This window comes from Uranotaenia lowii, chromosome 1 (genome assembly GCF_029784155.1).
Source record: "Uranotaenia lowii strain MFRU-FL chromosome 1, ASM2978415v1, whole genome shotgun sequence".
Classification (NCBI taxonomy): Eukaryota; Metazoa; Arthropoda; class Insecta; order Diptera; family Culicidae; genus Uranotaenia; species Uranotaenia lowii.
The window spans coordinates 97,964,850-97,987,877 of record NC_073691.1 but is presented as its reverse complement, the minus strand read 5'-3'; the positions used below and the strand labels follow the sequence as shown (position 1 = coordinate 97,987,877).

The following is a 23,028-nucleotide window of genomic DNA, read 5'->3' as shown; positions in this document are numbered from 1 at the left end:
ATGTCCGCCGGTTCCAGCTATTTGGTCAGCGGAAGAAAGAACTGGTGGCTGTCCTGAATTCAATTTTGGCGATAGTAAAATCCGCTTCCGCTCGTCAAAAGGCAGCACGACGGTGATTGCTGTTATTTTGAAGTTTTACCCACCTGATGTTTATTTTTGGTTGAAGTTGACACAACAAAGCCGGTAAAAGGCATTACATTTTCTTGACTTAGCTTATACAGGGCTTATTTGTGTTTTGGATGTCACATGGCTTTTTGGCATTTGTAATAGTTCCATACAGCCAATTGGCACTGAAATGCTGTTCAACTTCCTTTATGCGGCTTGATCCAGTGCTTAATGGTTTGTTGGGAATGCTTTTCGTCTTAACAATGAAAAACAATGTAAGTTCTTGATCCTTTCAAAAAGTAAAATTTGTGTTGTATTGTGAAATTACCGTAAATATGGCGATAACCATGAAATATACCCAAGTAACCATTAAGCCGTATAAAGCGGCTTTTATTTGGCATTATAGTTGAATTTAGGATATGCCCAACAGAACCAATTAGCTTTGAACTCCATTTAAGGGCTGATCAAAAGCCGGTTTTGGCCTGCAATTCGGCTTCTATACGGCCTATCCTCAATTGTCAAAATATTTTTCAGTGGGTACAACCCACTGCATGAAAAAATAAAAAAAGGAAAATATTGTTTATGTTTTGTCTTTTTCCCCCTCAAAGCTGATTGTTGTTTCCTATCTCCTTCACCCACTTTTTTCTCAGATGTTGATTTCATGCCGAATGGAATACGGCTGAAGAATCGAACTCTTAACCCTTTCCTTCCCACGATGTTTTTCACGTTTTAAAAATAGAAATATTGATTAACAACTAAAGTTCTAGAACAAAAGATGCTTTATTTTAGTCTACTTTTATGATCCAGTTGATAAATTTGGGTTTTGAGGTGGATCATATATGCTCCATTGGGAAGATAACAACACAGAGGGTGCAAATGAAAAATAAGAAATACCGCCCAAAATACAGGGAATTTCATCACCTTTTTGATCACAAACTGAAACGATCCTATTTTGTGAAATATTTCTTGGGTATATCCAGCCCTCAAAAGTCAGACTATTGAAATTTTTGAAATATTCAGTTTTGCCTTGAACAATGGCCGCCATGACACTTTTTGCCAGAGAAACAAAACATGCCGTTTTTCGAAAAAAAATCAGTAGCTTTTGCAAGTATTTTGAGACATGTGGTCATTTCAGTAGATGAAATACCTATCCTGAAGAGAAAAAACATTTGACGGAATGATTTTCATGAGTATTGATAAAAAACTTAGCAAGATGAAAAGTACCTTTTGTTCCCAGTGTATCACCTGTGATCCACTTTACTTATTCGAAAATTTATATGTTTTAGTGGAAATCTAAGCAAACCATCATTTGATTTTGCTTGCACAAGCAATTTGCTGCATGTCAATATTTTTGTTTGAGGATAATTATGAAAACTTGTGAAGTTATTGAACATTAAATGACGAATTGATTTAAATTTAAAAAAAAAATCAACTTTTGCGCAGTTTTTGATCTGCCGAGCAAAAACTAGTGAATCGATTTCCTTCAAATTTTGTGCAATGATTCTCCATTCATACTTGCACATTCGATGAGAAAATGGTGTTGATCCAAAGCACCCAGTTCAAATGCGAGCTATGCGAAGTTGTGGATCACCTGTGCTACCATGGGAAGGAAAGGGTTAACGCACAGCTTGACGGTTTTTTCTAAGAACTAATCAGTGCGCCTCTGCTTGATAGGCCATCTCATACATGCATCAGTTGAGAACAATTTGACTTATTTAAACATACGATACTCGAGAGTTACATCCGATGCCCCAAACCAATTAATCGTTAATCTCAACCCCAACGCTGTAAAAGCGACAAAAAGATGTTTCTCAGATAGTAATTTAAGAAATAAGAGATATAACAGTTGACATTTTAATATTTCATTTATTTCACTTTTTCATTTTATCACTTTTTTATTTTATCTTTTTTTCCCCAATTTTGTAAAATGGGAAATTCACACTAGCACCAGAAATGTTACCTTTTGAAGGTACTCGATACTCGTTTGGGGCTGGGATTCGTTTGACCAGCTTCTTCATGGTCGATCGGGAGGTTTCTTCAGAGCCAGGTCCTAAGAGCGGTGCAGGTTCTCTTCGGGTGCAGATGCAATGGCACGTGCTCCATATTTTGAATGTTCCAGCTAGTCGAGAATTGACGATTTCTTTTCTTCAGATCAATTGCAAACACCAATCAATCGCTACGCCGGTAAAATCCGCTTCCGCTCCACAAATGGGCTGCTGAACTGGAGTTTATTTTGGTTTTTGTTTGAAGTAGGTACTACCCAACGTTGTTTACTGTTATCGAAAATGACATTGAGCTCGTTAAAGGCTAGACAATTCATCAACTGAGCTTGTACAGGGCTTATTTGACTTTTGAATGTCACAGGGCTTATTGGCATTCGTAAAAATACTTAGCAGCCAATTGGCACTGAAATGCTGTTACACTGTCTGTACGTGGCTTATAAGGGCATCCGCAGCAATCGCGAGCAAAGTGAAAATGCTCACGAGTTTAATCACTTCCATACCGCACCGGGGGTTAGTAAGAAGGTGAGCAAAATAGGGCCGTTGCCGTCGGGACCGACAAAATCACCAAATTTGCTCACTAGAAAGGGGCGAGATCAAACATGCACTGAAAGAATTCTACCGTTTTAAGCAGAATTAAACAAACGAACGGAAAGCTGAAACTTTTTTTTATTACGCAAAAACTAATTCCATGATATATTTCCGAAAAGCCCTTCAAGTCCGACGATTGCTTTCTGAAAATTTTGATTGTGCATTCCGTGTAGTAAACATTTTACTGACTCCCACAACCTTGAGTGAAGTTTCGAGGATTTTTATCGGAGTAATAATAATCGAGACCAGTGCGCTGTGCAGGATTTTTGTATCCAACCGTATGGGTGGCATTCCATTACTGTCCCCACCAATTCGGCTTTCGAAACGGGGTCTCTTAATAAGTTTGCAACTAATGGGACCCAGTTTTTCGGAGCAGCAACTATTTTCGGATAGAAAAAGAAGTTGAAGATTTTAGCAGAATTAAACAAACGACGTCGCAGCGTGTGGATGTTTGTTGATATTCATTTAAAGAAAAAAAGTGTATGAGATTAAAATTGTGGATGATTTTTTTTTCTGAATAACCAGTTGAATTCGCAATTTCGTTACATTTTTTCGGGTTTATCCATGCAGGAATTGAACGAGAAAGTGCAATTGCTGGTTCTGATAGTGAGTTATATTTATTTTGTATTTTATAGGTATTGTTTCGGATTTTTTTCTACCTAGAATTTTGATAACATTTTTTCCTTTCTCACTCAATTTCAGATAAACAAACTCGAAGCATCGTATTTTATGACCAAAAATGATCATGTAAACTAAGAGCATCCGCAGCAATCGCGAGCAAAGTGAAAATGGTCACGAGTTTAATCACTTTTATACCGCACCGGGGGTTAGTATATGGGTGAGCAAAATAGGGCCGTTGCCGTCGGGACCGACAAAGTCACCAAATTTGCTCACAAGAAAGGGGCGAGAGCAAACATGCACTGAAAAATTATAGACTACTAAATGTTTATTGATGATATTCTTTATTTTACAAAATGTTGAATAAAATGCATGATAAATTCAATTTAAAATAACAAAATAGTAATGATCGCATGGTAACTTAACTGGAAATGTGCTTTGGGATTTTTAATGACTGTCTGGGTGGCACCATATGCGAATTATTTTTCTAAAGATCTCTTAACAGTTTAGAACAGTTAAGATTTCCTAAACAGTTTATAAAATACTATGACCATTTGTGAACGTATATCGATATAAGTTTTTTTGGAACTTCTTTATTCATCACTTTTTTTAGAAGAGGAAAAGGTATATTTCGAAAATGGGGCCCAAGTCACGGCCAGCACATCTCTCACTGAAACATAGGGTGGTTTTTTCTAGGGCCCGAAGGGAGTATCGATATAAGCTTGAATTTCATGATTATTCCACGTACGATATTGTACAATGTCTTAAAAATAAACAGAACGAGTTCGTAAGAATCTAATTTAAAAATTTATCAGGCAACTGTTTAAAATTTTTTTAAATTATGAAAAAAATTCAATGCATAGCATTCAATGTATCTTTTTAACCATAACACAGTGCAATATTTGAATACAATTGAAAAAATAATTTATTTTCGAATGAATAAATAACTGCCGCTTTGAATTTATTAATATGAATGATTTTTTAATTCCCTTTTTCAGTGTAACAGTTAAGACTCGCCCGCGATGCTCACCCAACTGGTGCGCGAAAGAGTGTGTATCCTAAAACCGGGCCGCTGAAATGAGCAAAACCGGGCCGCGTATATTGTCGCTGAATCCCCAAACCGGAGTTATCGTCAATGAGCGCTGGCGACATTAACTGGCGACACTCACTGGCGACAAGTCAGTTTGTTATTATCAGGGCGTGTACAGCTTCGGGTATGTTCTTATACCAAAACGCAGAAAAAGATTTTTTATTTATAAGGAAAGTGCCGCAAAAACAAAAGATTTTTTTCTTTGGTTTCAGTATAAATAAAAAATCCTTTGGTTCAAATGCATTTTCCTTTGTTTCAAAGATTTTTTCTTTTGAAAAATCTTTGATTCAAAATATTAATGCTTTGATACAAAAACCAGTTTCATTTTACTCAAAGTTATTATCTTTGCTCAAAGGTAATTTAGATATAGATTTAAAAGCATTTATTCATTGAACCATTTTCCATGTATTCCAATTGGTAGATTTTTACCCTGTTGTTTCGAAGTTCCTATTCGGAGTTTGAATAATAAAAAGATACAATTTTAATTCTTAAATTCGTTTTTATTCACAAACACATAAAACACTGGTTCACTAAAACCGAGTAGGGTCCTTTATATCGTTGACATAGTTTTGCATTTTCCGTGGGCCGGTCAATAAACTTCCGAAAGCCACTGCAGCTGCTGGCTGGTCCGACTGGTGATTGCCGTTGAAGATTGGGCCGAAAGAATACGACCACGGGATTTGGGAAGGTACTTTGCGCAGCTTTCACCATGTTCGAGAGACTTGGAAATCTATCCGTCGGCCGTGGTCCTGTAACTATACAAGCGTTTTAGAAAATCTTGAATTCACTTAATGAAATTATTTTATCGGCTATATCGGTGAAATTGTATATTCTTTGAGAAAGAATATTTAAGAATTGAAAGAATATAGACGGATAGAAGATTAGAATAAGGTGAAAGATGTTGAAAATGAGCGGGAGGGTAATTTTAATTTGAAAACTTTTCATCACATTTCATCGTTTTGTTCCTCACGGGCCTACTACCTTGCAGTGGTTGATACTTACCAGTATCAACCACTGCAAGGTAGTAGGCCCGTGAGGAACAAAACGATGAAATGTGATGAAAAGTTTTCAAATTAAAATTACCCTCCCGCTCATTTTCAACATCTTTCACCTTATTCTAATCTTCTATCCATCTATATTCTTTCAATTCTTAAATATTCTTTCTCAAAGAATATACAATTTCACCGATATAGCCGATAAAATAATTTCATTAAACAAATTTACGGTGATTAACTCTTCATTTCGAATTCACTTAAATATTCACTATTTATTAATTTACACTTACCATTTTGCATCCTGAATCCTCCTTATTTATTGCTTACTCCGATTCACTGGTTTGATTTTTAAAACGAGCGGCCGAACTTTATTTATTAGATTTTTCGGTTTCCTGTTCTTCTTGCAAGTCAATCCAAAATTAAAATTATTCTTTTCCGTTTAAAACATTTTTCTTTGGTTGAAAGAAAATTTACTTTATTTCTAAAGAAATATGCAATTGAACAAATTTCTTTTAAATCAAAGAATTTGTTTGAAATCAAAGTCCAAAATTATTCAATTCAAAATATTTATTCTTTCTTCAAAAATTATTCTTTTGAATCAAAACTATAATTCATTGATTCAAAGAAAACAGGAGTTGGATTCAAAAAAATGAATGTTTTGAATCAAAGTCAGATTTAATTCGTTCCAAAATTCAAGTTTACTCTGCGTGAATACACGGAATCGTTCATCTTGTGGCAATCGTAATCGTAGGCATGGTAGGCGAACAATTCGCTGTCAAAAAGCGCTCCGTCTCCACCCCCCCTAATGAGAAACTTTTGGTACTCCTTGCCTACTTTTGCTCAATATGCAACCACCCGTTGCTGTATAGGCACGCTGGTTATTACTTTACACAAGCGTTGCCAGTAATGATATTTTTATATATTTCACAACGTCGCTGGTTGGCAAGGTTGCCGATCACCAGCGCGAAAACTTCGGATTTCAACTTCAATGACAATACTCACTCATTGGTGCGTTTGCTCTAAGAAGTATTAATTTAAGATTAAGATTTTCTTCAAAAGTTTTCTCAGTGCAATGCCAAATTTAAAAATAATTATGCTACCGCCCGGTGCGCAAAAGAGCCCGGATCGGAAGGAATATCGCAACCGGACCGATAACTGTCAAACCATTAGTTGTCAGTTTGAATCTATCCGGTTTCCCTTCGAAATCTGTTGGATTTCCTGACAATTTCTCCGCTGCCATACAATGACAGATATCGAAATCGATCAGTTTAGTTTCGATTCGAATTCTGTCAGTTTTTCTTGCGACGGGCCATCATTTGAAAAACGATCGGTTATTTTTCGTGTTTGTCGCACGCCGCGTTTTTGTTGCCGGTCAAAATTTGACGCCTGTTAACAAATTAAGTGGCTGGCCTTTCAAGTTCTCCACAATCTGCTTCATGTGTTTTAAAAGCGAAGCAGTAACCTCGGAGGATGACGTTAAATGTGGTCAGGAACTACAGAAACAGCAGCGCGAAACAGGCTCCGTTTGTTTGGAGCTGCAGTACAAGAAAGCCATCGTCGTCCGGCTGCGGGGTGTTCGCGGCAGCAGAGCACCCCCCAATCTGGCACACCATCTGCTTGGCTTTGACTTGAGCAAAGAACTGCTTCTCACCAATTTGCAGCAACCGGGGGTGCTTCCCGAGCAACTGCAGCATATTTTGCTGCTGGATCAAGCCTTGGAGGAAGGTAGGTATTTATGATTTATTTTTGTGATTTGTTGTTTTTTAGTATTTTTTTTGTAGGCCAACTCAATTCCCCAGCCCAAGAGCTACTAATCGAGCACGGCTGACCCAAAATGAGCGCACCAAAAATGAAATCCGAAAGGGTTTTGTCGAGTTTTTGGAAAGCGAAGCAGTAACCCAAGTAACAATTTTAGTTTTATAAAAAACTGGAAGAATTCTTCCAAACTGCGCTATAAAACAACGTTTAGTTTTATAAACCCCATTAAAACATCTTTAAAACACTTACAAGTGTAAAAAGGCCCACCTACAGGAGGTTCTGAAGAACACATTAAAAGTACCTTATAAAACCAGGTTTCGTCAGATGAAAGTTGTCAAGTTTGAGTGAAATTTTTTTTGAGTGAAAATTTAATTTCTTACAGCGGTTTTGAAATCGAATTGACGAAAAAATATCAGACTGAGTCGAAAACATAATAAGATGGTTCCACTTTTCCAATTGTTGATATTCCGTAATATTTAATTGATCAATTTAATTACATGATGTTAAAAGCTACCTCATTCACAAATCTGATGCGCTTTAAAATTTATCGATTGATTTGTCGAAATACATGTGAAAAAAACGCGCCCCATCACAGTTTTGCGAAATAAAAGATTTCAATAAATGTATATTTCGAAACATGAAAAATAATTTTGAGTTTCTGTCATTTTGTTTCTCTATCAGTATTTTATACAATTTTTGTGCGAGTAAGGTGTTAGCTCTTATATGCTTCATAATATTAAATGCTTCATAATAACAGAACGAATGAGATTTATTTTCTCAATATTTTCAATAATTCATCAAAATGGCGTTTCGTGATTCCATGAAATAATTAAAAAAAAAACAGAATGCGATTCACTTTTTATTTAAAACTCAATTTATATTACACTACCTTTTAATCCGGCTCCAGCTGTCGAATTCCCTGTACTTGTTTGGGAAATAGTCATTCGTCGTCATTCTGGTTTCATATAGCAGCTCCGGAACAACGGCCCAGATTGTTTTCCGGGTGTTTTCCTGGCCACATTCCGCCACAGCTTCGCAGCAATTCCAACGGCTAATGCGACGGCACAGTTGGACTTTTCTGGATCTGTTGCTGGTGAGAAAAACCATCCGGTACCGGCAAATCAATAAACATCCGGACTCGGCTCAGCGACAGGACTTGAACCTGCAATCTCCGCATCAGTACAACGGCCTGAACGATGCGATTGCGCCGAATTGTGGACGACTGGGCCAGGCAGGGCATATTTCCGGCTATTACCTATACCAATTTAAAAAAAAAATTAGCTACAAGTTAAAAATTACGATGGAAAAATTACCTTCTGATTGCAGAAATCGTACGCAAATTTCTCGTCGGTTTTGTTTTTTTTTCTCTTCTTCTTATTTGTTTTCCGAGCAGCTGTTGGCACTTGACGTTTTATGACATTTTGACAGGGTTTTATAGCGAGGTTTTGAAATTGCTTTATAGCGGCCTCCAAACCCGCTATATACACGGAAAATAAAGATATTCTTGAAATTGATTGAGGTTTTCAAAACAGGTTTTATAAACGTCGTGTAGATACTCTGAAGATAGTTTTTGTAATGGTCTTGTTGAAATACGCTTCACGGCTATTAAGGCTTTTGCAATCTCGTTATAAAACTTCCATATTTCCCTATAAAACCATCAGGAGTTTAAAATGTTGCTTGGGTAACATTCTCGGAGGAACTACAGGAGCAGCACCATCATCGACCGGCTGCAGGAGTGTTTGCCGCAAAACACCCCCCAATTCGGCACACCATATGTTTGGGTTTGACCTGAGCAAAGAACTGGGACTCACCAATTTGCTGCAACCGGGGGTGCTTCCCGAGCAACTTATTTTGCTGCTGGATCAAACCTTGGAGGAAGGTAGGTGTTTATGATTTATTTTTGTGATTTGTTGTTTTTTAAATTTTGTTTTGTAGGCCAACTCAATTCCCCAGCCCAAGAGCTACTAATCGAGCACGGCTGACCCAAAATGAGCGCACCAAAAATAAAATCCGAAAGAGTTGGGTCGAGTGTTTTAAAAGCGAAGCAGTAATCTCGGAGGATGACGTTGAATGTGGTCAGGAACTACAGAAGAAGCAGCTCGAAACAGGCTCCGTTTGTTTGGAGCTGCAGTACAAGAAAGCCATCGTCGACCGGCTGCAGGAGTGTTTGCCGAAGCAGAGCACCCCTTAATCTGGCACACCATCTGCTTGGCTTTGACCTGAGCAACAAAACTGCGACTCACCAATTTGCAGCAACCGGGGGTGCTTCCCGAGCAACTGCAGCATCAAACCTGCTGCTGGATCAAACCTTAGAGGAAGGTAGGTATTTATGATTTATTTTTGTGATTTGTTGATTTTTAGCATTTTTTTTTTGTAGGCCAACTCAATTTCCCAGCCCAAGAGCTACTGATCGAGCACGGCTAACCCTAAATGAGCGCACCAAAAATTAAATCCGAAAGTTTTATGTGAGGAACGTCGCAGAGAAAGGGAACCCTTTGTTGGCTTCAAGCTTTCATTTATGGATCTCTCAGTGAGCCCGTTAACGCTTCGCGGGCAACGTAAGAATCCTTTTGCTGCAGGAATCCGACCGGTACTGACAATCGAGCGCAGTGCCGAACAAATCACTAGAAAGCTCATCAATCAATTGATCACGATGAACAAATATAGTTAGAAGCAAACGATGAACAACCCAGACAGCAAGTATGAAACTGCCCTGAAAACTCACGCCCGTCAGAAGTTGCGGGCCGAAGTTCGACAACAGCTTCGTAACTTTAGTCAAAACGAAAGCACTACACCGGCGAAAGCTGCAGCGGATGGGGTGCTAGAACCGGACGAATGTGTCGATTCGGATAAAATACCTGAAGCACTACTGGAGCAAATCGGAAAAATTTTAGCAATAGGAGAAATTCTAGCATTATCGACAGCATTGTCTCAAAAATGACAAAATTCTTAAATCTCAACGCAAAGACTCTTCGAAGCTAGTGAAGGTGAAACGTCCGGTAGACGAGATTGATCGTAATCCCGAGCCACTACAGCAGGAAGAACCCGCTCAAGTAGTCAGGCAAGAAGATCCCGGGGGTTCATCTATACTGAGAATTATCCTTCTTCAATGTCGAGAACCCGGTAGAAGTTCGACTGGTTCGGGTGAATTGGAACCGGATCCAACAAAATTTGAAGATACAACCAAAAACCAGCTTCCGATCGAAACACTCGAAGCAGAACTCGAAGTTGTGCCACCACAATCGTCACTGCTTCAGCAGATGTTGCTCCATCAAGGGCCAAACAATCATCCCAACTCATCGCCATCTCTTCTCAAGAGGATGCTCTTGGAGGGCGGTGCTAGTGATCGACAATCGCCATTGGAAGGTTCCAGCACCATGAACCGTCGTAGATCGGAAGATCAGATTCCGATTCCTTCGCTAGATGAACATCCTGATGGTGAATTGATTTTCACAAGTACCTGTAACCGGCGCTGTTTGCCGATAGGTTGGTTACGTCTGCAGCACAGTTACCATTCATTTACTATTTTTTTTTTGCTTATTTCAGCGGAGGCCAAATCACGGGAGTTACTTCCTGCCGGATGTGTCTTCAATTTTATCGCGGAGGCGAGATGCACAGATGCTCGAAAGCCGATGTTTCTAGCTCCGGAATATGTTTCCTCCTACGTTTGTATGGAGTGTACGGCCAAAACCGAGGCGAGGTCTAATTCGATTCAACTTCGGAACCACTTGAACGACAACAGATTATAATATTGATTCCAGTGCTGGTCAAGCTGTTCCGTGCATCACAACAGGACACTCTGAAATTCGATGTCAACTTAGTTCCGATGTTGTGCCCTCCTCAGCCGTGGAGCACACCAGAGAATGGTGGGTACATACTGGCCAAATCAGAATTAATTCGTTTGTCACAGCAAGCACACCAGCAAACTGAAAGGATAGCCAATGTTAAAAAACAAGACATGTACCCAAATTTAGATTCATTGAACTAATTAGGCAGTATTCCGTGGAGAATAAATGAAGGAATGTTCCTGAGCCACTAAGTTCTCTACCACGGATAGAAGAGTTGAAACCACGGAACGAAATGTCTAATTATGACAAATTCGATATGTTGAGCAAGAAAATCTCCCACAAACGAAAGCAGGGTGATATGTACAGTTTGTGGTGCGATGCTATTTATAGACTTTCGCCAGCCAATCATTTCCGCAAACGGGTATTCTGGCTTCCACAAAATATAGATTTTCGAGGACGCGTTTACCCTATTCCACCACATCTAAATCATCTAGGACATGATCTGGCCCGATGTCTAATGGTTTTTCATGAAAAGAAACCGTTAGGCCCAGACGGATTTGACTGGCTGAAGTTACATTGCATCAATTTGACGGGCCTGAAGATATTCTGTCGCTGATCGCCTTAAATACGCAAAAGAAATTATGGATGATATTTTGGACTCAGCAGATCTACCACTGTCGGGAAAAATGTGGTGGAGCAAATCTGATGAACCATGGCAAATACTTGCCTGTTGCATGGAAATCGCCAAAGTTCACCGATGTCCTGATCTTTCTAAATTCCTGAGTGGTTTTCCCATTCATCAAGATGGTTCATGTAATGGACTTCAGCATTATGCAGCTCTTGGTCGTGACAAACTTGGCGCTATTAGCGTGAATCTCGCTCCCGCTAAAAAGCCACGAGACGTTTATAGCGCTGTTGCTGAACTGGTTGAAGAACGTAGAGCCAAAGATGCCGAAAACAATATAAAAGTAGCGAAAATTTTGGAAGGATTTATTCAACGCAAAGTTATCAAACAAACTGTTATGACGACAGTCTACGGAGTGACCAGATATGGAGCACGCAAACAAATCGCCCGTGAATCAGAATACATTGATGAATTACCTAAAGATTGGGTGTGGCCAGCCTCAAGTTATCTGACGTCGAAAACGTTTAATGCCCTCGGCGAAATTTTTACTTCAGCAAAAGAAATTCAAGACTGGTTCACAGATTGCGCGCGACTTATCTCGGCTGTTTGCGCACAGAACGTTGAATGGACTACTCCGCTTGATCTTCCGGTAGTGCAGCCTTAGTTAGCCTTACGCTGCTAACCTCGAAAGATACTATAGTATACAGCAGCAGTACCATGAAACTGGTTCCGTTTGTTTGGAGCTGCAGAGTGGCTGTAGTGCAAGGAAGCCATCATCGAGCTGCTGCAGGAGTGTTTGTCGCAGCAAAGCACCCCGAATCTGGCACACGTATCAGCTTGGGTTTGGCCTCATCGGTTTGCAGCTACCGGGGAAGATCAACTTCCCGACCAACTGCGCATTTTGCTGCTGGATCAAGCCTTGGAGGTAGGTTTATGATTTATTTTTGTGTTTTGTTGTTTTTAGCATTTTTTTTTTGTAGGCCAACTCAACTCCCCTGCCCAAGGTCCAGCAGCAGATGCCAAACCACCCGGGATTGCCGCGCTAGAAAGAGCTTTTCCAGGCGCGAACCGGAGTCAGTTGGTGCACCGGCTCTCAAAACACAGGGTGGGGAATTTTTGGTGTTCGAAGCAGCCGATCATCTGCCCCATTGGGCAAATCCAATTCAAAATTTCCAACACAAAAAGTGATTTTTTTTAAATTTTGTAATTATGTATTGCCATCCAAAATTTATTAAAAATATCCATAGAATATTTTTTTTGTTTTATTTCCAAAAATTTGGAATCCGAATAAAAATAAACATCAGGGCAGAAAAACAACAAAAACAACAGGGCAAAGCGTTCGGATTTTTTGTCCGATTTCGATCGGAAAACCGTCAAATTTTGATGGGAAAACAGGGGAAAACCATCTGATTTTGGTAGGAAATCTAACCGATTTCCGTCTTGAAACGACCCGGTTGTTTTGACAGCTCACTCGCAAAAACTTATCGTCGTCAGGAAAGTTGTTTCACCAGGGCACTGAATTCGTCGGAAATCGGTTGGATTTCTCGTCAGAATTCTAACCGATTCATGGGTTGAACGGTCCGAAATCCTACCGATTTTGGGCCGATTTTTCGATCCGGGAGTGAGTATCCCAAAACCGGTCCGCTGAAATGAGCAAAACCGGGCCGCGTATACTCACTTATTGGTGCGTTTGCTCTAACAGTGCTTGATGGTTTGTTGGGTATGGTTAATACATAATAGGTGTGTTCAACAAAACTTAATCGAAATCAATTGAAATGGATTGACAGTTGATCAGCTGTTTTTCCAATTGACTTCGATCGATTTCTATCAGGCTGCTGAATGAACAGCCAGACACTAATACTAACGCGCTGCTTTTGCTGTCATTTTCTTATACAACTGTGTACTTGAAGATTTCGGGCTTTATTTAATAATGAAAATTATAATAGCAATCGTCTGTTACTGTACTGATGTTTTTACTTGATTAAATGAAAAAAAAAACCTTTTTTTTCAATGATTTATCGATTCTTCAAAACGGTGTTTTGTGCCGCGACAATTGTTTCTTGGCAAAGGCTGGTTAAATTGATTAGTCCCAGCTCGCAGAAGGGCCGATCGATCGCCACGAGGTCCGCCGCCATTGTTTGGCGAACCTATTGTTCCATCCATCATCATCATCAAACTGGTCGTACTCGTCCGAGACCGAGTCGAGACGTGGATGCCATATTCAACCAGCAAGGAAGGGCCAGCGTTCGTTTGGTTGGGTTCTTCAGTTGACGTCACCTTTGAGGATCAACGGAGGACCACGTGGTTGTAGCAGTCCATATACACTGGAAAAAATTTATTCCAAAAAGTGCTAAAAAAAATTGTGAGTTCTTTTTATTCTATTTTTCACTTTTTCTATTTCTATCTTATTTCCCTTTATATATATTTTGACAATTTTGTGCTTCGCTTATATTTTCAACACGGAGGGCATTCGTTTTCCCGTTGAAAAATATGAGCGAAGGCGGGGGGTTATACCCTCCAACTGGGGATGATGCGAATTGCACCTATGAAGATGAGGAGCATCTGGAGGAATCAGCTGATGCTGGTCCTTCAGATGCAAATCGTTCTCGGATGGATGACAATGTTGGATCATCCCCAGTGGAGAGTAGAGTCACCCGGCTCCGAAAATATGCTGAAGGCTCATCTTCCTCTGGGCCATGGGTGGTTTTCATCCGGCCCAAAAAGAACGGAAAACCTCTTAATGTGGTACAGATCACCAAAGATCTGGCGAGGTGGACCTCTGTAACCAGTGTTACAAAATTACGTGCGAACAAGCTGCGCGTTGTTGTGGCTAACTCGAAAGCTGCAAACGAGATTGTGGCCAGCAAGTTTCTAATTCTAGAATATCACGTTTACATCCCGTCTCGAGACGTAGAGATTGAGGGCGTGATCACAGAAATGAGCCTGGATGCGAAGTACATTAAATCCAACGGCGTTGGTAAGTTCAAGAGCCTCGATTCGACTTCTGTCGAAATCGTGGATTGCCGTCAACTCAATACTGCCAGCGTCGTAAATGGAGTTACAAAGTACTCGCCTTCAGCTTCATTTCGTGTGACCTTCGCGGGTACCGCCCTCCCTCACTACGTCTTGATTGACGGAGTTTTAAGGCTTCCTGTGCGACTCTTCGTGCCTCGACCCATGCATTGCCAAAATTGCATCAAGTTGGGGCACACAGCGTCGCACTGTTGCAATAAGCCACGCTGTCCCCAATGCGGGGAGAATCATGGGGCTGGAGCATGCTCAGCAATAGAGCAGAAATGTGTCTATTGCGGGGGCTCACCCCATGAAATCTCTTCGTGCGAGGCATTCAAGAGTTGCTGGGATAAACAGAATCGCTCTTTAAAAGAACGATCGAGACGTTCTTATGCCTCTATCTTAAAGAGCGCTTCTCCACTGGCCCAACCTCATTCGAGTAACATCTTTTCTGTGTTGCCAGTTGACAACGAAGAGGCGACTGACGAGGAGAATCCTTTTGTTTTCGTTGCGAACTCCCGGAAACGTGCTAAAACAACTCCCAAGACACCCAAAATACCCATGAAAATCCCTACAATGAGCCCTCCAATCAGTGTCCCTAAAACGCCGAATGCTGCAGAACAACAAAAACAAAATCCTCCTGGATTCCGCACGATATTTTCACCACAGAATAATACAACTCCAGCAGGGACCTCAAAGGCCCCCATGAAAAATGCAGGTTTGTCAGAATCCACTTCCCAGCCGGGATTGTTTAAGTTGGCTGACATTCTAAATGGAATGTTTTCGTTTTTCAACGTTTCTGAATCCATCAGAAGCATTGTAACAACAATGCTTCCTGTATTAAAGACATTTTTGAAGCAATTGATGCAAACTTGGCCCCTCATTTCAGTGTTTATCTCTCTCGATGGCTAATTTACGCCGAGAGGTCGGAGATATCACTATGTTACAGTGGAATTGTCGTAGTATTATCCCTAAACTGGATCCGTTCAAATTTCTTCTTCATGAAACTAGTTGCGATATTTTTGCCCTTTCTGAAACATGGCTTTCTTCTGAATCAAAAATCTCCTTCCACGATTTTAACATTATTCGTCTGGATCGCAACGATTCTTATGGAGGGGTGCTTTTGGGGATCAATAAGCGCCACTCCTTTTATAGAATCCACCTCCCTTTATCAGGAGGAATTGAAGCTGTTGCATGTCATATAACTATAAGAGGTAAGGACTTATGCATTGTCAGTTTGTACTGGCCTCATAGAGTTGCAGTGGATCGAAGTCACCTAGAGGACCTGTGCTCAGTGCTTCCTGAGCCAAGGTTGATCCTGGGTGACTTCAATTCACATGGAACTGTCTGGGGAGAACAAATTGACGATAGTCGTTCTACTCTTATATATGACATTTGTGACAGTTTCAATTTAACAATTTTGAACACGGGTGAAAAAACACGAGTACCTAAACCTCCTGCAAGACCAAGTGCAATTGACCTCTCACTCTGCTCAAATTCACTATCATTGGATTGCCAGTGGAAGGTAATCTCTGATCCCAATGGTAGTGATCACTTGCCAATCAAAATTACAATCACCAATGGGGCCAGCACTTCAAATTCAACAAATATGGCATATGACCTTACAAGACACATCGACTGGAAAAAGTACTCGGACGAAATAACAGATGCCATTGATTCTATGAATGTTTTACCTCCTTTGGAAGAGTATCACTTCCTTTCACGTTTGATCCATGAAAGTGCACTTTGCGCCCAAACAAAACCCATCCCAGATTCACCTGTTCTTCGAAGGCCCCCAAATCCATGGTGGGACCAGCAGTGTTCCAAGCTTTATAAGGACAAATCAAAAGCATTCAAAGATTTTCGAAAACATGGAACCCTCGTCCTTTTTGAATCATACGTTTCCCTTGAAAATCAGTTCAAAAAATTGATCAAAGGGAAGAAAAAGGCGTATTGGAGAAATTTTGTGGGTGGTTTATCAAGGGAAACATCCTTGAGTACCTTATGGAAAGTTGCACGAAGCATGCGTAATCGATCATCTACAAATGAAAGTGAAGAATATACACATAGATGGATATTCAACTTCCCAGACAACCAGAAGTCGTATTTTGTTTTACAGATTATGTACATCGTATAGAATGTTATTTATACTCATTTTCGTATATCTGCACTTACAATGTGCCGTCCATGCATATTCTTTATCGTATTTAAAAGCATTGCATGATTTTATTACGACAAGAAGTATTTATGTACATATGAACTCGAGCTTTGTGTACAACAATTCGCAAAAAATCCGTGAAACGACCGATATACGGTGATCAGCCGGGATTGAGAAATTTGGTCGTGCTATGCATAAAATAATTCGAAATAAAAAACGTATATAACTGCATTGATTCGTAATAATGTGCATGCAATCGTATACCTTTGCAAATTAATTCGCATGTATGATTTTCGTAAAACGTATTTGCTGGCAATCGTAAAAGTATATAAAAAAGTTCAATAAAATCGTTTATGATAATGGGACATCGATGATTGGAATCGTATTAAAGGAGGCTTCAAAATATTTTTAGATCATCGATGACGTGTTCTACGATTTAAAAGATTTAAGTCATAGAAATATACGATTTGCTTTTGGTTTAATGCCTTTGAAGCAAATCCCCTTGAATTTATATATTCCAGATGGTGTCGAGGAACCATCATGAGCTGCTGATCGAATCGTCAGGGGATCAAGTCCACCCAGTGAACATTTTGGTCTGTATATTTCAGTTGTTTCTGAGATATACACACTTTTGTACAATCTGAAAAAGTTGTATAGAATATTCTATATGAGCCTGTACGTACCAAAGTGGAGGCAATATACGGACCAAATTTCGCTCACCTTGAAAATATAAAACTTTGTATTGCGTTTTCAACAATTTGATAGCAACTTTACTTTGCATAAAATCTTAGGATTGTACAACTTTCAACTTTACATTGCCTGTCTTACAACTTGATTACAATTTCCTTTAGCAGGTAGCCTGAGGTTTGTACAACTTTCTTCGCCATTTAATACAATTTATTGTTACTGTATCCCAAAGCAATTATATTTTTCCCTTATTACGATTTTACTATGAATCGCCGTGAACATAAAAACAATAGAATTTGATGTTTACTGCGAAAAAAATTGAACCATATACAATTTTATCTGTCTCTTTTCCCTCAGTCTCGAACTCACAATGTTCCGATCCCTGTCATTCGATACTTCCTCGGCGCCATTTCATGTTGATGCAAACAAGCAAATTTGTTCATGTACAGTTGAGAGTGCCGTTTAAAAATCAGTTGATCGTATAAAATACCACTGACTGCATCATTTCGGACTCCAAATCTATTTATAGATGCCGTTTCTTGATATGCAACTTTAACCTATCTCATAGACCTGGGGTGAGCAACCTTTTGAAGCAGCGGGCCACTTTTAATTTGAAATTCTTTCAGTGGGCCGCATCAAAATAAAATTTAATATTTATATTATTAGAGATGTTGAGAAAGGTTTCAAAATTATTGTTATTTTTTTCAAACCAGATTTGTTAATGTTACAGTTAACATTTTTGATTCTAGAAAATATTTACAGATTTCATAAATTTTAAATTTAATTTAGACACCTATGGGACAAGATTTCTAAGGCTGAATCTTAAAAATCTTTTTTTTTTATAATGCTTTATTTGAAACGGCTCATACGATTAAGTTTTAAGGAGCCACACTCGTTTTTTGTTTTTCACAATCATTTTCTTAGTCTAGCACTTTTTTTTTAAAGAAAAAAGAAGATAGAAAGGGAAATATGAAAATAAAATAGGGTTATAGACGGAGATCGATAGCTTTTAGATAGAAATCTTAAAAATCTGACTTTGGTAATGTGGATGTCTAATTTTTAAGTTAAATGACTCCTTTTAATCAATGTTTTGCATGATATGTCTATGAAATTTCTCAAAATAGCATCATACATAACACAAGTTAACAAAATTCACATTTTTCCAAGGTGCAAAGAATCTCATAACTGATTTTGACTTATTCGGGGGCGCTGAATCCAAATATGTATTCAATTAGTTTTTTGTCAGCTCTAGTTTTCGAGATAATTTTAAAAAATGAAAAAAAAAATTATGTCCTTTTTTGACAAAACTGTTAAACACAAATACCTATTGACTCAATGATCAACTTAAAAAAACACAAGTAATTTTGAAGAGAAATGAATCCAACTGTGTTAGATGCAATTTCAGGGACTAGATAAGAGAAAATCGATGTTGAAAAACATGCGAAAAAAAATCGCCTTGTCTCCCGGTAGGACTTGAACCCACATCTATCGCCTCTCCGGGGCCCATGTATTAACATTCTACTACAGGAGACCAACCTGGCGAGTCAAGACCCATCTCTGGGTCGCAGTTTAAAAATAGTAATTTTGAATTCTGAAAAAATATATGGAAGTTTTTTTTATGTTATCCAAACCTGCAAATCAAACTAAATTGAATCTTTGATATTTTTAAAACCGTAAGTCAAATTATTCCGCAGTCTGCAACAAACTTGCTGAAAAAATTAAAAACTTCAATTCAAGAACATTCTTTAATGAGGTCAGAAGAAGTTGTAATCTTATTTTTTGAATTTCTATAAATTGCAGAATTCAATTTTTGAAACCGTTTTATCTGTGAAACAAAAATGTGTTTTTATTTATTTATGTATGGGCTTGTGATATAGCTCAGTTGGCAAGTCTGTTGTCTCCTGAGCCGATGTCCGTGAGTTCGAGCCCAAGAGTAAACATCGAACACAGTTGTACCGGATAGTTTCTCAATAACGATCCGCCAACTGTAACGTTGATAAAGTCGCGTATGACACGAATAGCCTCATAGGTGTAAAGTGTCACTAATAAAGGAAAAAAAAAAAAAAAAGTCGCGAATGCCATAAAGATGGTAAAACGACTATAATCGAAACAAAAAAAAAATTATTTATGTATGAAAGATTCAACCTTCACCCAAAATTGATCAATTTAAAAATTTCCACACGCCATATTACCGAAACAAGAAGCGATATCCGAATTATGTGAAATGTTTTGAATAAAAGACGCCAATCTCTTACAAAATCAGTTGAAACATAGGCACCAAAAATGCTGTTTCACTGAGTAATCGTTACAAACTTTTTGGTTTGAATCACAGAATTACAGATATTCTTTTTGTCGAGGTATCAGAATATCACTGAGTTCTATCGATATGAAAACTTTAATCGTTAGCCCAGTTTTAATTATAAAATTTTCCTTATTTCTGTCATTAATCAAGAACAAAAATATTTCACTTAATCATACAATTTGAACTTTGTTTGAAACGAAAAATCAAGTCTAAACTACCTCCTTTATAACGTATTTCTGATGAATAAAAAGAACTAAAAAGCTTAAATCTTAAAGTCAACAATCTGGATGATTATGGGAAAAATGCAACTTAAAACAAGCGGCGTGCAAATCAAGTTATCGATATATCATGTTTTTGGTTTAGTAGGTGCTATTTTATGATAATTAACAATCTTTCGTGAAAAAAATCGTGAAATAAATTTAATTTGAGATAAGCTCCGCGGGCCGCACAAACATGCCTCGAGGGCCGCATGCGGCCCGCGGGCCGCGGGTTGCTCACCCCTGTCATAGACGATTCTATTACAATCAATAATTGTATTCAGCGCTGTGCGATCTTAGCTAGCTATTTACTGTACTGTTAAACAATTCGACAATCTGTAGATTGTTTAAATTCCATAATACGATGTTCTTACAATTACTGTACGACCTTTCATGGAAATAATATGTCATCATAGATCGCAAGCATGAAAGATTGCTTAATTGTACAGTGGGATTAAATATTGATCTTTACACAATTCTACTGCATTTCAAAACAACTTTATTGATCTTTCTATACGATTAACAAAATATTATCGTGTATAATGAACTGTACAAACCATAAACGATAAAATATAATTTGGTTTAGCAACAACATGATGTTTATACAATTCCAATCTTAACTGGATGCTTTTACAATCTACAATAAACACTATATTACAAATTCTGGATTTCTAGATTCGATTATCACAGAACCGGATTTTTTTAAGCGTCGGCTGTGTTTTTGCAAACGCCGAATGTATGTGCCACTTTTTTCATTTTTATAATTTTTTTTCTTAATTAAAACAGCCTTCATTTTTGCATCAAAATTCGTCAAGGATTTCCAATTTTTGCAATTGTTGACATAGCTGATTACGATATTGCTAAGCATAGGAATTGCATTATTAACAATTATTTACCGATTATTTAAATCTCAATAAGCGACTTTGAATGACATGTATCAATAGATTGTTTAAATTCCATAATACGATGTTCTTACAATTACTGTACGACCTTTCATGGAAATAATATGTCATCATAGATCGCAAGCATGAAAGATTGCTTAATTGTACAGTGGGATTAAATATTGATCTTTACACAATTCTACTGGGATTTAAATCAACTTTATTGATCTTTCTATACGATTAACAAAATGTTATCGTATATAATGAACTATACAAACCATAAACGATAAAATATAACTTGGATTAGCTACAACATGATGTTTATACAATTCCAATTTAAACTGGATGCTTATACAATCTACAATGAACACTGCTTTACGATTTCGGGTTATCTGGGCAGGCGCTAAGAGTATCAGCAGCGGTCAGGTGTCAAAGCTATAATAACACTCCATTTTGACACTTCGACGGCGCACCGCAAGGTTTCAAACCAGGTGTTATCTTGCTCCTGGGTGTTAAAAAAGCGAGCCAGAAGTCAAATATGAATACCGACCAGCTCCTGATTTGACAGGTGCTAAAGTGTCTGGGGAAAATTTACAAAAGAAAATAGCAACAAACAACAACAACACCTATCGATGCGTCACCAGTGGCAAAAATGGGAACCAGTTTAGCACTTACCAGTGCCGCAGACACCAGATACCCAGACTGATCAGTGGCGGTTGAGCCCATACAACTAGAAATCGCCCAAAACCATACGCCATCTATCGGGGCATCGTGAAACCATTGTGCATCATCAAGAAAAAAAAATGCACTTGATAATTAACAAGCCAAACGAAAACTGGTTTCATTGAATCACATATTAGTGTTTGAAATTCTTTCTTAAATATTTTCACTTTGGTTTTGGTCTTTAATGTTGAATTGTTTTTTTCTAATTTACTGTATCATGATTAAAAATGAATGTTGTTCAAACTCCTAATTTTTTTGACTATTTTGTCCATCGTTATCTGTTCAACTTTTTTCTAAAAGAAATTTTTGAAAAACAAGGGCAAATATCCACTGCATTTAAGACATTTAAAAATGTCTGTTTCAAATCTATTTCTCTTTGTTTCCAAAAATATTTCACCTTTGACATTTAGCCAAATTCTTCGATTTGAAGTTTTGTTTAAACCATAGTCCGAAAGTAATTAGTATACAAAATGAATCCATTCTTCAAAAAATTATAATTTTGAATGAGGTTCATTTCAATAAATAAACAATGATTTCACTGTATTATTTTTCGAATTCAATACTTTTCCACACAGCCAAAATTAATTTTGAATAATAAAAGAACATTGCTGTCTTGATGCAAACGAAGATCATTTTTATTTTCTTGTCGTTGCATGAAATGTCAAATAGCGTATGCCTGTGTGAGTGAATTCGTTTTATGTTTTGATTTTGATGTGGCGAGTTCACGTTCGTTTTTTTATACCCATTGATAAAATCAATTACACGTGCGATATTCAATAAATGGTTCAAAATTTGACCAAGAAAAATTATGAAAACGTGTAAAACACTTTGTCAGTGTTGTTTATCGTCGACGTTTTCAGGTGATGTAATCACCATCACCATCAGTTCTCGCAGGCTCTGGACAAACACACGGCTCAACTGCTGTTCGGTCTATTGGAGAAGTACCGGCCGGAAAACCCGATCGCCAAGATCCAACGATTGAAAGCTAAGGCTGAGGCCAAGGCCGTTGGCAAGGAGGAACCTCCGGCAGGACGCCAACACCATCGTCAAACTAGTCGAGCAGAAGAAGGCTAAGCTGGTTGTGATCGCTCACGATGTTGACCACATTGAGCTGGTCATCTACCTGCTGTGCCGTAAGATGGTTATCCCGTACTGCATCCCGACTGGGAACATTGGTGTTCCGTAAGACCTGCACCTGTGTTGCTCTGACCCAGGTGGACAACTCCGGCCGCGCCAATCTGTCCAAGCTGGCTGAAAACATCAAGACCAACTTCAACGATCGCTACCAGGAGATTCGCAAGTGCTGGGGAGGTGGTCTGCTCGAACCGAAGATTATGGCCCGCATCGCAAAGAAGGCTAAGGCTCGGGAACTTACCCAGAAGACGGTGTAAGTCGTAGATTTACAATGATTATTGTAAAATGAATATCTTTTGATATG

The 23,028-nt window shown here is 38.5% G+C and overlaps 1 protein-coding gene across 1 annotated transcript; it reads left to right on the top strand.

Moving 5' to 3' along the window:
* Positions 1–6,526: 6,526 nt before the first annotated feature.
* Positions 6,527–7,297, top strand: LOC129748377 (uncharacterized). The gene is made up of 2 exons (XM_055743016.1): positions 6,527–7,124; positions 7,181–7,297. The coding sequence occupies exons 1-2, from the start codon at positions 6,836–6,838 to the stop codon at positions 7,225–7,227; spliced, it is 336 nt and encodes a 111-aa protein (XP_055598991.1). The 5' UTR covers positions 6,527–6,835; the 3' UTR covers positions 7,228–7,297.
* The last annotated feature ends 15,731 nt before the right edge of the window (positions 7,298–23,028 follow it).